Source organism: Rhinatrema bivittatum, chromosome 5, assembly GCF_901001135.1.
Source record: "Rhinatrema bivittatum chromosome 5, aRhiBiv1.1, whole genome shotgun sequence".
NCBI classification, from domain to species: domain Eukaryota; kingdom Metazoa; phylum Chordata; class Amphibia; order Gymnophiona; family Rhinatrematidae; genus Rhinatrema; species Rhinatrema bivittatum.
Genome location: NC_042619.1, coordinates 269,375,076 through 269,391,384, shown reverse-complemented (window position 1 = coordinate 269,391,384; position 16,309 = coordinate 269,375,076). Strand labels below are relative to the sequence as shown.

General features: G+C 41.4%; 1 protein-coding gene across 1 annotated transcript in view; it reads left to right on the top strand.

The window, feature by feature from the left end:
• ANXA4 (annexin A4) overlaps nucleotides 1-14,641 on the top strand; it is a 62,215-nt gene extending 47,574 nt beyond the window's left edge. Inside the window, exons 8-13 of the mRNA XM_029604011.1 lie at nucleotides 3,805-3,861; nucleotides 6,018-6,111; nucleotides 6,701-6,796; nucleotides 7,943-8,001; nucleotides 11,257-11,379; nucleotides 12,950-14,641. Of these exons, the coding sequence (XP_029459871.1) occupies nucleotides 3,805-3,861; nucleotides 6,018-6,111; nucleotides 6,701-6,796; nucleotides 7,943-8,001; nucleotides 11,257-11,379; nucleotides 12,950-13,009 (489 nt within the window). The 3' untranslated portion in view covers nucleotides 13,010-14,641. The remainder of the gene's footprint in view (nucleotides 1-3,804; nucleotides 3,862-6,017; nucleotides 6,112-6,700; nucleotides 6,797-7,942; nucleotides 8,002-11,256; nucleotides 11,380-12,949) is intronic.
• The last annotated feature ends 1,668 nt before the right edge of the window (nucleotides 14,642-16,309 follow it).

Genomic DNA, 16,309 nt, shown 5'->3' with positions numbered 1-16,309 from the left:
TATTTATATACCGTTTTTTAAAAAAGAAATTTTATCAAAAACGGTTCACAGATTTAAAACCAAAAATAAAATAATCAAAATAAAATGGAATTTTTAAACTTTACATAAAAATTGGTAATAACTAGACAGAATGCTAGTATATAAGGTTATTAAAAATATAAAAAGTTTGGAACCATGGGCTTATTGTTTTGGGGGAAAAGGGGGGGGGAAGGGGAACGGGAGGAGGAAGGGGAAGTGGGAGAAATAGAGCGTAAAAATTATATGAGATAAAGGGAAGAAGGGAGAAGGGTATGATAGTTGGAAACGTGTGAATGAGCAGGTATGTTGTAGTTATGTGTAGTATAAATGGGATTGTAATGGGTGTAACTATGTTTAAGAGGGTAATTTCGGTATTGATGATTAAGTTTAATTAGAAGACGTGTTGAATGCAAGTTGAAAAAGATATGTTTTGAGAGATTTTTTGAAATGTGCAGGGTTGGATATCGAGCGAAGATGGTTTGGTAAAGTGTTCCAAAGTGTTGGACCGGCTATTGAAAAGGCTCTTTTTCTAGTGAGGTCTAATCTGGCTTGTTTAGGAGAAGGGATATCTAGTAAATTTTGGTTAAGTGATCTTAAGTGTCGCGTCGGTTTGTATATGCGCAGTATTGAACAAAGCCAGGTAGAAGTATGATTATGGTTATGAATTAAACTATGGATAATAGAGAGAATTTTGTATTTTATTCTGAACTTTATGGGTAACCAGTGTAATGATTGTAGAATAGGGGTGATATGATGACGTAAAGATGTTCTGGATAGTATCCGGGCTGCAGAGTTTTGGATCAGTTGAAGGGGGTATAGTGAAGAGTCTGACAATCCTAGGAAGAGAGCATTACAATAGTCTAAGCCAGAGAAGATTAAGGATTGAAGAATGGTTCTGTAATCTCGGTAAAATAGTAGAGGACGAAGATGTTTTAACAGACGTAGTTTGAAAAACGATTTTTTTGTAAGTGAGGATATGTGTTGTTTTAGAGAAAGATCTGAATTAATGTTTACACCTAGGCTTATAGCAGAGCGTGTTATGGGGATAGTAACATTATTGATTGTAAGATGTGATGGTGGACCTAATGAAGAATCAGAGATGGAAGTTAAGTATACGAGCTCAGTTTTTGCTGGATTCAGTTTTAATCGATTGTGGGAGAGCCAAGAGTTGATTGTAGATAAGTATAGAGAAACTAAAGATAGAGGGGTAGATTTTCAGACGAGCGCGAACAGCCTACTTTTGTTTGCGCTCCAGGCGCAAACAAAAGTACGCTGGATTTTAGTAGATACGCGCGTAGTCGCGCGTATCGGCTAAAATCCTGGATCGGCGCGCGCAAGGCTATCGATTTCGTATAGCCTGCGCGCGCCGAGCCGCGCAGCCTACCCCCGTTCCCTCCTAGGCCGCTCCGAAATCGGAGCGGCCTAGAAGGGAACTTTCCTTTGCCCTCCCCTCACCTTCCCCTCCCTTCCCCTACCTAACCCACCCGCCCGGCCCTGTCTAAACCCCCATCCTACCTTTGTCGGGGGATTTACGCCTCCCGGAGGGAGGCGTAAATCCCCGCGCGCCAGCGGGCCTCCTGCGCGCTGGGCCGCGACCTGGGGGCGGGTACGGAGGGCGCGGCCACGCCCCCGGGCCGTAGCCACGCCCCCATACCCGCCCCCAAAACGCTGCCGACACGCCCCCGCAACGCCGCGCGCTCCGGCCCCGCCCCCCGACACGCCTCCCGACACGCCCACTCCGAAAACCCCGGGACTTACGCGAGTCCCGGGGTTCTGCGCGCGCCGGTGAGCCTATGTAAAATAGGCTCACCGGCGCGCAGGGCCCTGCTCGCGTAAATCCGCCCGGTTTTGGGCGGATTTACGCGAGCAGGGCTCTGAAAATCCGCCCCAGAGTGTCTGACCAGGATGATTTATATGGGACAAAAAATTGGATGTCGTCTGCATAAATTTTGAACTGAAGATTAAGAGAGGATAGAATGTAGCATAAAGGAAGTAGATATATGTTGAACAGAATAGGAGAAAGAGATGAGCCCTGAGGAACGCCGGAATTAATGATATATGGGGAAGAGCAGTGCTGACTATAATTGACTTGTTGAGGTCGGTTGGAGAGGAAGGATGTAAACCAGTTCAAAACTGTACCTGTGATGCCTATGTTTTGAAGACCTGAAAAGAGTATCTGATGATTAATGGTATCGAATGCTGCTGATATATCTAAGAAAACTATAATGTAGTCTGTATATGAGTCGAATGCACGGAAAAAAGTATCAAAAGAGGATAGAAGAAGTGTTTCTGTGGAATGACCTTTTCTAAATCCATGTTGATTAATATGAAGAATATTGTGCTCTGTAAGAAAATCGGTTAACTGATGGAGTACTACAGATTCTATTAGTTTGGCCAGGGAAGTAAGAGATGCTATAGGTCTGTAATTGTTGAGATCAGATGTATCTTTTGCTTTAGCTTTTAAGATTGGTAGTATAGAGGTCTTTTTTAAAGTGTGGGGGAATTCACCTGATTCTAGAGATTGATTAACTAGAAGAGTAAGAAAAGAGCAGGCTTCAAGTTTGAGAGCTTTGAAAAAGGCTCCAGAGCATGGATTATAAGGGGAGTTGGAGGGTTTTTGTTTGTTTATAATGGCTAGAATAGAAGTGTCTGAGGTAGGGGTGAATTCTGACCATGATTGACTGGGTACTTCATTTTTTTGAGTGGGATAAGGAAGGTTTGAGAATTCAGCAGAAATGTTAAGTACTTTAGTTTCAAAATGTTTAGCGATTTTATTACAGAAGTTGGTATCGACATTTATGAAGTTTTCATTTTGGGAAGAGGTTAAGGTTTTTACTATATTGAATAGTGTATTTGGATTGCCATTGGCTTTGGCAATGATGTTGGCATAGTAGAGTTTTTTTGTTTGATTTATTTCTTTATTATAACGGCGTAGGGTACAGTGATAGTTGTTTTTTAGTTCTGTGGTTTTATTGTTACGCCATTTACGTTCTAGTTTCCTAAGGAGAGTTTGAAGGGTGTGCAGTGATTTTGTGTACCAGGGAGCGTCTATTTTCTTGAAAACCAGGCCTGTTTGTGGCTTGTAAGAACTGGAATTGGCTACTCCTGATCTGTGATGGCCTGCTATAGTGAGAAGGATGGAGCTTCTTAACGAGCTACTTCTGCTGTGGCTGTACATACCCCTGGAGTCCTATCGCCATGTCACTGAACAAACAGGGCATGACTGGAAGAAAATGTTGGTCATCGATTCCAACCTTCTTCAAGCTACCAGTTAGGATGTTTCCTCATGTGTCAGAATCTGCTGCCTTTTAAGGCATTCCTTGTTGACCTCTAGAAGACAACTGGAGTAAGTGTGCAGGTTAGGGCACCAAGTAACCTGCTCATTCACTTGGGTGAATGTCAACTTACGTGATCAGATCCAAATGGGGGCTGGGTGGATTGAAGGCAAGTAGCATGAACCTCCCGAGAAATGGTAGTATACAAGCCAAACATACCTGATGTAAATTTTTAATGAAGGAGCTGGTAAAAGAATACTTTCTTAGCCCATGAGTCCTTCCAGAAATTAATTGCAGCTGCCTCTTTAAGATAAGGACCATATATCCAGTTCTTAATACCGAGCAGCCGTGCATTGGGAGTGGGTAGGTTGGTAGCTATAATCTTCCCAATGCATTTGTTTTATGTTCCTTCATGGTTCTTCATGCATTTGTTTTATGTTCCTTCATGGTTCTTCATGCATTTGTTTTATGTTCCTTCATGGTTCTTCATGCATTTGTTTCTTCTCTGCAGGGAGGCAGGGACCAAGGAACTCATGTGGATGACGCCTTGGCCAAGCAGGATGCCCAGGTCTCACTTACATTTCAGTGTCGCCGGCCTTTTTCTCATACCTCCTTTTGTCTAAAGTTTTTATACTGACTGGGAGTTGAGGCTTTGCATTCCTAATTTTGTCCTCACTCAGTGTTGAGTATTATGCTTGTGAAATTCATCCCTGTGGACCTCCCCTTGCTTTGTCCTCCTTTTAGCTGTGATCTTGAATGAAGAGAGACTGGCTTTCATGGTGTTTAACAAGGGGAGCGGATGTCAGACTTGGATCTGGAATCGACGGAGGCCCAGATTCCAGTCCTACTTCTCATCATTTTGTTTTTGACCTTGAGCCACTTAAACACCCTGCCTCATAGTAATGACGGCAGGTAAAGATCAAATGGTCCATCCACTCTGCCCAGCAAGTTGCTCATGGTAGTAACTGCCACTCTGTGCAGATTACGGCAGGGGAGGAAGTCTGATACTACGTGCATATCCAGCATAGCTCTCTGCTTCTACGGCAGGGGAGGAAGTCTGATACTACGTGCATATCCAGCATAGCTCTCTGCTTCTACGGCAGGGGAGGAAGTCTGATACTACGTGCATATCCAGCATAGCTCTCTGCTTCTACGGCAGGGGAGGAAGTCTGATACTACGTGCATATCCAGCATAGCTCTCTGCTTCAACGGCAGGGGGAATGAAGAAAAGTGGATCTATATACAGACAACAACCAACAGGGACTGAGTCGCATAGTCTGGGTGGACAAATGGGCATGGGTGTACCTTGCTTATTGCAGCGGTTACTACCCCTAACTAATTTAAGCTATATATTACACTTAGATGCAGCTCCAACACTGCTCCTTGCATTAATGGTGGGTGTGGAAGGGAAATAGAACCAAAGGGTTACTAAGAGCCAAGAGTAACAGATAAGTATGAGAAAAAAAAAAGTGCAAAGCTTGCTGGGCAGACTGGATGGGCCGTTTGGTCGTCTTCTGCCGTCATTTCTATGTTTCTATGTTTCTATTACACCTGTGCTTTTGTTAAGGGTAGTAACTTTTGATAGTAACCTTGGATTTGGATTATAAACCCACAGGGGCACTTTTGCCACCTCTAATTTTATCTTCTACTACATTATTTTGGCTGACAGTGCTATATTTTTGACTCATACATAAAATATTCACTTTCTTTTTTTTTTTTAATGTCTTTTTTTTTTTTCTTGTGATGGATGAGTCATGTAATGAGTAGCTGATGTCGATTTTGAGCAGTGTTAGAAAATACAAGAAATAAGGAACAGAGAGAAAATATATTTTAAAAAGGTTACAAATCAGAACACTTTTTTTTTTTTTTTTTTTTTCCTGAATACTTTGTTCCAGTAATGGCATCCTGGCCTCTACCAGTAATGTTCTGATACCCGCAGCAGCAGAGAAAAAACACATAGATTAATAGGAGGAAGAATGAATGCACAGTACAGCTGAGTAACCAAAGAGAAGAAAGGCAAAAATGCTTCTGATTCTCTGTAGAAGAATAAACAAATAAAATAAATGGTCACAGCTGTTCTTTCTTTTTTTGGTGCTTATTGCTTTGCTCTTGGTTGCATTCATCAGCAAGGATTCTGTGGGTAGCAGGGTGGAAACTGATCTGCCTCCTGGACACTTGAGCCTAATCCAAATTCAAGGTCACTAGCAAAAGATGTAATTGCTGCTTAATGGTTGTGTTCTGTTTTTATTTTAGGAGATAGGGAGAGACTGAGTTACCAATCAGCAGTTTATTTCCCCATTTTATATTTCCTTCTGCCACGCCAGGAGCCAGTGTTGATGATGAGCTGGCTACCTATTAAGGCTGGTGCTGCAATCTCCTAGATCCTAGGGCATAAAGGTAGTTTTTCACATCTGACTAGGACTCGCAACGCAGATCTGAAAAACTGTTTTGCACTAGCATAGGATAAGAATCTTCCAGGAGGCAGAAGCAGGCTAGACAAAGCAAAGTCCTACAAAGATCACAGTTGTGAAAAACTGAGATGCAGGTTGGGGAGACAGCAATGCACTCTGACCTGTCCCTAACTGGGACAAATTCACAGCATCTCTGAATACCGGAAAGGAGATTCTGAATTGTAGCTAAAAGGACAGGGTGGTTTCCCATGTTTTAAATGTTTTTTTCTAACTAGGTTGTTTAACACCGTTGACTCTTTGAACTTGATCCTAGGATCTATTCCAAGCTGGTGAAAAGAAGTGGGGGACAGACGAGGGGAAATTTCTGCTGATCCTGTGTGCAAGAAACCGCAATCACTTGCTGAAGGGTGAGCTAGGGGTAGGGATTGAAAGAGAAGATCGGTCTGTCCGATTTGGGGTCCAGAGAACCTGGTTCTAATTCCAGTTGTGTCCAAGTTGTGAACATTTTTTGGCCTGGCCTGGCTTCACACTCCCCTTTCCATGATTTTGTGTGTGTGTGTGTGACCATTTCCATCTTTATTTCACTCTTTTATTTGGTGCACACAAGAAGTAATGAGAAGAAACTGCAAGCAGAAGCCTGTCTTTTATCCAGAGAACTAGCAAGCTTGTTGCTCTCTCTTTAAGTAAATAATAGAATTCCATGCAGCCAGAAGTCACTAGACTTTTAATGAATATGGAAATTTTTTTTTTTTTTTTTCAAGGCTGTTAATATCCACTTTCTTTTTTAAAAGCTTTTCCATCCTGGACATTATCTAAGCTACTCTGGCTACCCTTTTGTGCACTGGTACACTCGTGACCTGCTGAATGCTCCATGTAGGCATTTCTTTCCTGCTCGTTTGTGGAATAAAAATACTTTCTTGCTTGTATGATCTTTATGCTGGAAGGTCATGTATGCTATTATTTTATGTATTCTTTTTTTTTAAATTTTCATCACAGTATTTGAGGAATACCATAAGATTGCCAAGAAAGACATTGAAGCCAGTATAAAATCAGAGATGTCTGGAAGCTTTGAAGATGCCCTCTTGGCTGTGGGTGAGTGCTGGGGGGAAGAGGCATGGGGGTATTTGGCAGGGGCTGGGGGAGGGGAGGGCATTTCAGAGTCCATCTTGATAAATTGCCACATGCATGCATGTGGCAATTTACATGCATGCAATTTGCATGCATGCATGCATGTCAGAAGATAGAGGAGGAGAAGGACACGCAATTGATTATATTTACTATCAGGCCGATCCAATACGGGAGTGCTAAAAATGTGCATCTATTCTCGGCGCCCGCTGTTTCAACGCGTGCGCAGCCACCTCTCCCGGGCACGTGATCGAATATTCTAATGAGACACAAGTGATTAACTGTGCCAAAAAAGCGTGTGGTGCTAAAAAAAAAAAAAAAAAAAGAACATCCATAGCGCTACCCAATTTATTGTATCGGACATCCATATAGTATCGCGCAAGAGAAAGGTTAGCAGGACAATAAAGTGCAGGAAATCCATTTGATATGGTAGGAATCATACACAAGCTTTCCCGATACATCTGCTAGCAATAGCGCCACCTCACTAACACCAGGTACAGGGTAGTCACTAAATTTTACACGTTAAAAAAACCTCATTATGGATGCACTAGTTTTGCGCTCGCGTTACTGAATCGGGGGTACTAGCTAATCTAGTCATTAACATGTAATTTACATGCGATCAGCTCCAACGTGCTGGTTAGCACTCATGTTATAAATGCGCTAATGCATCTATTGGATAGGATGTCCATCTAGTGTCTCGAAAATATGCATCCAAACCATGTAGAACGGCACGCTGGCCTGAGCGCCTGATATTGGATCGGCCTGTTTGTAGGTGTTTGCTGTATAGCCTGTTTACGAATGAGGTTATTTTTGATTTTCAGTGGCTATGCTGTTTGTGAAAGTGATGACGCCAGAGTCTATGTGGATGATTGATGTGATAAAGGAAACTGTATTCTTATGAGGATATCAAATCAGAGAAGGGGTGTGACCCTAGGCTGAAACCAGAGTAATTTTGCATTGATGCAGCAGTATCTGATTATAATCCGTTACTATGTGCATCCTCTTGTAAGCTATGCTTGGATTGCTATGCTCTAGATATGTAATTTGAGCTAATTAACCATTTTGTGTAATGACTTGGTCATTTATTTTATCCTGTATTTCTTTTTGTCACAGTACAGTGCATAAGGAATAAATCTGCATATTTTGCTAGCAGACTGTACAAATCCATGAAGGTAAACTTTTTGCATTATAATAACGCAGCATCCATGGAGGCTTTGTGCTTCCTAACATATTACTGATCCTATTGTGAAGCCCTGTCCGTGGTCTGTCGTTTTGTCATAGCTTGCTTCAGCTGCCAAAGAGGGAGCCTTGCTGGGTTTCACTTCATGCCTCTGTCCTTTCTCTTAGTTTAGTCTATTTGACTATTAGTCTATAGACTGTCTTTCTTCATATCATCAAAGCAGTGAGTAAATGACACCAAAAAAGCCCCATCTAGTCTATCCAGCAGCAATTTTATGCACATCTAACCAAAATAAATCAAATTCCCAACGCCCAATCCTGTTGTGTTCCCGTACATAAACAGATTTATAAAAATAGATTATAGAGGATCAAAGAACTAATCAATCCTGCCTTAAAATAAACAAACTAAAAATGCAGATAACAATAAAGTTTCATAAGTAGACTAATATATATCTATATATATCTATCTATATATCTATCTATATATCTATATATATATATATATATATATATATATATATATATATATATATATATATATATATATATATAACAATTTTTATCCCGCACAATCTCCAATTCTAAGTGGGTAACGAAGACTGAGTAACAGTAACTAAAAGTTAAAATAAACAATCCTGGTTAAATAGGTCTTTAAAAGCCTGATTGAATAGCCATATTTAAATGGCTTTTCTAAACTTTAAATATACATTTCATAAAACTGCTCTTCTGGAAGGCCATTTCAATCTTGCCTCTCAAAGCTGGTGTTTGGTTACCCAGAGTAATGTATTTGGGTGGTTTTTAAAACACATACCAAATGCAGTTATTTCTTTCTTTGCCTAAACGGTTGACATGCTTGGGTTAAAAATAGTGCAGTTCAGGCTGGAGTAATTGAATGTAAAGAAAAAGCAGTAGCCCTCTGAATACATGTGTTACAGCGTTTCATCCCCCTCCCCCACACTTTGGCCAGCAGAGAGGAAACTAGTATTTGATTTCTCAAAAATGCAATTGGGTTACTTCCAGTGCTACCAATCTGAAAGGCAAACCAGCTGAAATCTGTCTGCCACAGCGTAAGAAACAGTTTGTTTGTTTGTTCAGGGTTCTGCATGGATGTGAAGCACATACTGAGCCCAGCAGTGCAGTGCATTGTGGCTTCCTTCCTCACCCATATCCAGTTGCCCTGAATGAGAGCAAAACTTCATCCGTTTCAATGGGCATACATCTTATCTTCCACGGAGCACGCTGCAAGTGAATCTTGGGTCTTAAAGTGTACTTTTAGCCTATCCAGGAACTCTCCCCTCTGCCTATCACCAGAAAAACAGACCTTAAATTACTGTTAACTACACTTTTTTTAATGACTTGCGCTCGATTTTAAAGCATTTACATGTGTAATTTTCGGAGGTTATGAACGTGGCCAGGCCTTGCGCGTGCGCCACGCGCATTTTACAATGGGGCCCACCCACGCGCGTAACCCCAATACACGCACAGGTTCCGGGCCTGCTGACAGGGGCGGCCCAGGGGGTACTGTGGGCCGGGACAGTGCCATTAGCCGCCGTCCTGGGGAAGCGCGTGCCGGCTGGCGTGCGGAGTCCTACTGCTGCTCCGAAGGAGCAGCAAGGTAAAAAAACCAAAAAGATTATTATAGCTAGGAAAGGGTTAGGGGGAGGAGAGGGGAAAAGATAGAAGGTTAGGAAGGGGTATAGGGAACGGGGGAAGCCCTACTCGTGTCGCTAAGCGTATTTTTTTTCTCTAAAATCTCCGCCCGTGGAGCAGGCCACCCACCCGCTCATGCACGCATGGGCATAAAAATCAGGCGCGCATGTGTGCGCAGGACCCGTGTTTTATAACATGCGCACGCCGACGTGCACGTTATAAAATAGCCGCGTCCATGTGCTCTTGCGCTGGGAACCACGCGCGCCTTTTAAAATCTCCCTTTTGGTGTATAGATGTCTATGTGCGCTCCGATGCTCTTCTCATCCAGCATGGCTTCCATGTCACCAGCGGAAGAGAACAGGCCTATTTGGAGTCATTTCCATGGCACTAAGGAGTTCTTGGTCCATGATGAGGTTCAGCCAATTAAGTATCGCCTCGGTGGTCCCTCGCAGAATTCTTGATCAGTTTCCTTTAAATGTTGACATGGTGTTTGTAGCCCACATGGCCTTCATTTTTTCGGTGTTTCCTAGGTCTTTGGATGTACCGAATGTTCTAACCTCTTCTAAGCCTGAGACTGTCCCTTGAACTACTCCCCTCAAACTAATGTTCTTTAGCTCCACAGCTCTCTGTCTGGCTGATTTTATCTTTTGTCTCTGTCACCTGTACTTATCTAACTGTCTTTTTCTCTCAGTTCCCCTACCTTATTCTTATTTTTACAGTACAGATTTGGTGTGTGTGTTGGGGGGGGGGGGCAGTGACTTTTTTGACATGGGATGCATACAGATGCTGCTCAAATAATTTTGCTGCTATTGACTTTTCTTTGTCTGGATGTTATCCAGTTGGCACCCCCTCTAATTTTCTTCTACAAAGGTTGTCAGTTATAGACTGAAAAGTGCATAGGGCCAAGAGGATTTATAGGCTGAATCCTTTTTGGTGCACTGTTGATACTGCACCTGCCATCCCCTTATTCCTGTCTCAAGGACCTGTCTGCTTTCTGACAGTGAAAAATCTGTTCAGTGCACTCCAGTGAAGCAGAAGAAAACATCCATGTGACAGATAACCTGGCTATTGCTTTCTGGTTAAAAAGTCTTGCCATTTTTAATATTCAGTCAGAAAAGCAGAACTGTCCTGCTGGAAAAGCAGTCTGCTCATATGTTTCTCTTCTTCACCTTTGAACTTATGAATATGGTTAGATTGTGTCTTTGGGCTAATGCAAAGAGCCATCCGTTTTGGAAGCAAAATGCATCTGTCCTCCAGAACCATCTAGCCATCACTTAGTTACAAGCCTAAAACCTTCATAACACCCCCATTCAATTAGTTATTGAGTAAATGCTGTTTGGGGGTGCGCTGTCTGAATGACAACAAAATATAAGGTCTCTATTTGTTGTGAAGTACATTGGATGTAGGAAGGTTAACTATGGGAAGACTTTGGTATTTCATTCAGCAAATATTTTTCAAAACACATCAAGCTAGCATGCAGTACCTGGCAGTGAATGGTGCATCCTGGAAATGGTAGGCTAGAACTTCTGCTTGGCATGATGGATCTGCAGTTCATGGTATTGGCGTGAGATGATTTTGGACATGTTTTTATCGGACAGGGTTTAGGCACAGATGACAACACTCTGGTTCGTGTAATGGTGTCTCGCTGTGAGATCGATATGTTGGATATCCGAGCTGAATTCAAAAAGATGTATGGAAAATCCCTCTTCTCCTTCATCAAGGTGAGACAAGCTGCTACTGTCAAGACTAAAATGGTAAAGGGAAAAGTTGGAGAATTTACCTCTGCTAGGGTCAACATTTGTTATCCATTGAATTTGGTGGTAGGACATCTAGTCTGTTGTATTATAATTTCATGTCTCTATAACACAGGGCCTGATTTTCAAAAGCATTTACACACTTAAAACTGTTTTTTACATGTGTAAATGCACTTTACCTGTGTAAGTGGGGTTTTGTAAATTGTTAGTGTATGCCATTGAATTATCCATAGGTTTTACCCATGTTAAGTGCACTTACCTCAGGTAAATGACTTGAAAATTGCTATAATGTTACATTTATATGCATATCTTCTTTGAAAATTCACCTGTAAGAGAATACACAGCACAGTGTATACTGTATAGATTTTATGATGTAAACTTGTTGGGTAATTGGGGGAGAATAGGGATTTAGTTTAGTTTTTTTATTTTTTGAGATATTGTGGGTTTTATGTTTGGGGTATATTTTTAGTATTGATGTATTTAGTTAAATTAATGTAATGCCTATGTTCTGATGTATTTATGATTTGTTATGTATGTAATGATTTATTACGTTTAGGTATTGATAGTACCTTGCCTTGAATTGTAACATATGTTGAGTGCTGGCTTTGACAGCAGAAAGGCATGCTTCAACTGAATTTAAATTTCAATGACTAATCAACACAAGTCATACAGGTGCCATAGGCAAGCAAAGATAGACTGAGTGGTAAGAGAAACCTACAAGAAATATGATGACCCTTTTGTCTGCATTAGTAGAAACAGGTCAAAAGCATCATACTGAAAGCCCCACCTACAAGCCAGCTCTTTGCCCAGGGGCAGGGTTTATTAGATTATTACCAGAGCTGTTAATTAACTCTTGAAGTCAGGAAATGGAACAAGCTGCTGAAGTGACTAATGGAATGATTTTCCATTTCGCTGGACTGCCTGAATTCTTCAGCGATTTCCGTCAGGTTGCTTCTACTGAGCCAGGGGCCTGAAGAGTCTGTTTAAAAAAAAAAAAAAAAAAAAAAGGCACAGCATGGCAGATGTATGCAAGTTCATTAAGACCTTGTCCTGCATCAAATTAATGACTTTACTGCTGCATTGTTTGCTTTAGTAGTAAATCCTTAAAAGCTTGTAAAATCCTGCAGATGGCCTGGGAGAAGCTGCAGTAAGCAAAAACATCAGACTACATTTCGCATGGTTATATGGACCATAAATTACATTGCAGGCATCAATGGGCTCCTGTCTCCTATTATTATGAGATGCTTGGTGAATCTGCTCTTCAGGGTTTAGGGAAATTCTAAAAAAAAGGGTTGCTTTCAAATGAAACGCTTTAGTAAAAATTGGCACTGACTGAGCACTTCTGCAATGCTTGTAATGTGAATCAATTTCTTTGAACATGAGAGTCAAGATAGAATGGGGCTGTTTTGTTTGTTTTTTTCACTGATCTTGGTCTGCCTATAAATTTACAGGAACAGTTATCTCATTTTAATTGACCCAGAATTTTTTCTAATTCTCTACCTCCTATATTATTCTTTTTATTTTTTCTTTTCACCAGGGAGACTGTTCTGGAGATTACAGAAAAGTTCTCCTTAAGCTCTGTGGAGGAGAGGATTAAAAGCGACCGACAACAGAAGATATTAGAGATGGATTTTCATGGTCTCTTGCTGGGGATAGGGGGATGGCACTTAGAAAAGTTAGAAACCTTTTTGTATTAGCTTAATTTTTACAAATTAAAAAGCCATAATTGGGTTGTCTTGTTGTGTTTTCATTCTGTTAATAGTGTATTAATTCTGACAGTCAGCTTCACTTGGTCAAGAATATAAGAAAAAAGCATTTATCTCCTTTTTCAACTTCCAGATTTCCCTTGCACAACATCTCGTTTACTAGGGATGAGAATTGGGCATTTTTATACCTAGTGCTTGGCTACCTAGAAATTGTGTAAACACTAGGGGAAAGAAGCTTCCATTGCAATTTTTTATTATTATTATTTATAACCTGATCACTGGTGTGGACTTCCTGCTCAGTTAGAACCAGCCTCCACTGGGCTATGGCACCAGGAACCTTTGTTCACAAATAACTAGTGCTCTTTTCTCTTCTGTCCCCTTCCCCTGAACTCAGCCCAGCCATCACAGCAATAGTCCTCAGAATAGGGCCACAAACCACAGCTCTTGCTGAAGCCACCCCCATAGCACCATCCTAAAAATCATACCCACATCCTCCAAATGGCAGCACTTGCCACCAATATCAGTGCAATATTTCAGATTACTTTATACTCTGGGGAGGGAAAGAAGCAGGTAGAAGTGGTCAGGCACTTACAATTTAATAGAGATGTGCTTTGGCCAAACCTTTTGGTTCAGCCTTCGTTATCGGCCCGCCGCAGGAAATTTCAGTTTCCTGCGGTTCGGGCCTTTTTTTTTTTTTCGGCCACCCTGAATTTCGGGGTTAGTGCGCACTAACCCTGAAAAACGAAATTTCCCAACATTTAGGGGAAATTCCCTTTGTTTTTCTGGGCGGCTGAGACAGGATGAATTAGACAATTTCGTTGAAATTGTCTAATTCATCCTAGACAAATGCACATCCCTACAATTTAAGGGCATCATTTACAAAGCATTTTTCAAAGAGACACAGAATGAAAGAAAAACCTTAGTAAACCAGGTACCTGAGGCAGAGGAGGCTGACATGATATGCCAGAATCACAAGAAATGTCAGTAGGAGAAGCAGGATTCAAAGTCTGGCTGCCTGGGATCTCCGCCTGCTGCAGTACTCTGTGGTGGTGGTGGTGGTGGTGCATAATAGTGCAAAGCAAATCTACATCTGAGAGACAGAATCATCTCCTGATTTTTGTTTTTGCAATAAATTCAAAGATATTTGGGATGGACTTGCAATCCCCTAATAAGTACTTGGGCATTCTATGGGGCCTATTAAAAGCACTCTTTTTATGGAGACAATCAGTAGCTATGGTAATATTTTTATAAGATACATTCCCTCTCTGGTAAGAATGTTTTTATATGTTGGGGATGAAGTATCTGATCCCATTTCAATTAAAACCTTTTTTTTTTTTTTTTAAATAGATTTAGGGAAGCTTTCTGATTCTGCTGTGTATCCACCAACTTGTACCAATATGCCTTAATATTGTAAATTGCTTAAATATGTTCTTCTAGATTATTTAAGCTGCATATATGCTAAATAACCAAACTTTTGTTATGTATTCTTACTGCAAGTGAGTCATAAATATTAATGAACTGGACTGTATTTTGTGTCATTTTAATTCAGTAACTACATGATCACCACATCTATATTATAAAGTACTTCCTATCACCTTTCTAGTGAGGGTGGAATTATAGGCACTGGGTACTATTTTTAAATATTGTAGAGTTTTGTTTTTTAATTGGCTTTGTCAGCTTCTATGCAAACTCTGGCACTTTCAGGCTTAATATCCTCCTTTTTTCTGCTACCATTCCTATGGCATGCTGGCATTTTAATTCTGGTATAGGGTACCTGCTCCCAGTTAACAAGTGGAACCCTGTTACCAAGACCAGCTTTGTGGCAGAAAATCATCTCTGTAAAGTAGGTTTTTTCCCTCTAATCTATCACTTGTTATTGGAAAAGAAGCCTATATAGCTGCTTTAGAGGCATCAGTTAGAGGTGAGGTGCTGGTATATTTTTTCAGCTGCTGCAATAATTAAATATTTCTTAATTGTTCTGACCATCAACAAGGGTCACACACCACTAATCAAGTTAGAATTAGAATGTCAGATTACATGGATCTGGGATTTTCAAATCTGCTTCTGAAGAACTCTGTGATCTGCATTTCAAGGGCTCCTAAATGAAAATTCATAGGGAGGGTAATTCTGTAACCACACTTAGGATTAAATCTGCATATAGAAAGCTTATGCAGACTTTAGCCTGAATTTTCAAAGCAGATTTATACACACAATTCCGCTTTGGAAATTAGTCTGTATGTGTGGAACACAGCATGGTATAACATGCACACATTTGCATCTGCTTATTAGCCAGTGTCAGTAGATTTACATACTCTTGCTTTTCTAAACTATGCATGTGTATAAATGGTTTCCTCACCCAGGGCTGGTGGGACTAGGCTGGTGTGCCCCAGGGTGGCATCAATGGGCAGGGCACCACTGGGGCACAGAAATGTGCCATTTTCACAAGGAGGTGAGTTGTGGAGCACTGGCTAGGTTTGTGCAGAGAGAACACACTATACAAGAGAGACCATAACTCTCTGTCTGCCACTAGCAGAGGGGCATTTTGAACTCGGGGTGTATTTGGGGGTGGGGGACAGTGTTACATTGGTTTACCTAGGGCACTACAGACTGGCCCTGTCCCCACCCTGGGAATGCCTCTTCCAGTGTGCATAAACGTACATGCAGAATTACCCTTACACACCCCAGGGCACTTTTTCTCAAAGCCCATTTATGCACCTACTATCATGTTTTATGCACCTGAATGCTTTTGAAAATCATGGCCCTTAAGGTATTTGCTTACAGTTGGTCTAAGAACTAGTTTTATTTGGTGAACTTGTTTTTGTTTTGGGCGGGGAGGGTTTTGAGAATTGCTGGTATGCAATGAGTGTTAAGGAATGGGAGCTGTGTCTGGCCTGGGCTAAATAACTGCACCTAGGCTGGCTGGGGCCCACCAGGCACGAGATTGCCTGTGGCTTTCCTTTCTGTAAGCGTCCTGTTTACGCAGGAGTATTGACACCAGTTGCCTTTTTGAAGAGAATTTCAGAATGTGCTTCTTGTGAGGCTTGCAGGAGCTGCAGGGCCCACGTGTCGTCAGGTAGTCATGCATTTGGCTGGTTTCTGTATTTTGCATATGGAATAGACATGAGAGAGCTTCCTTCAGGCCGCCGCCGTCCTTTTCCATAACTTGCTTGGTCTCACAGTGTTTTACAGCA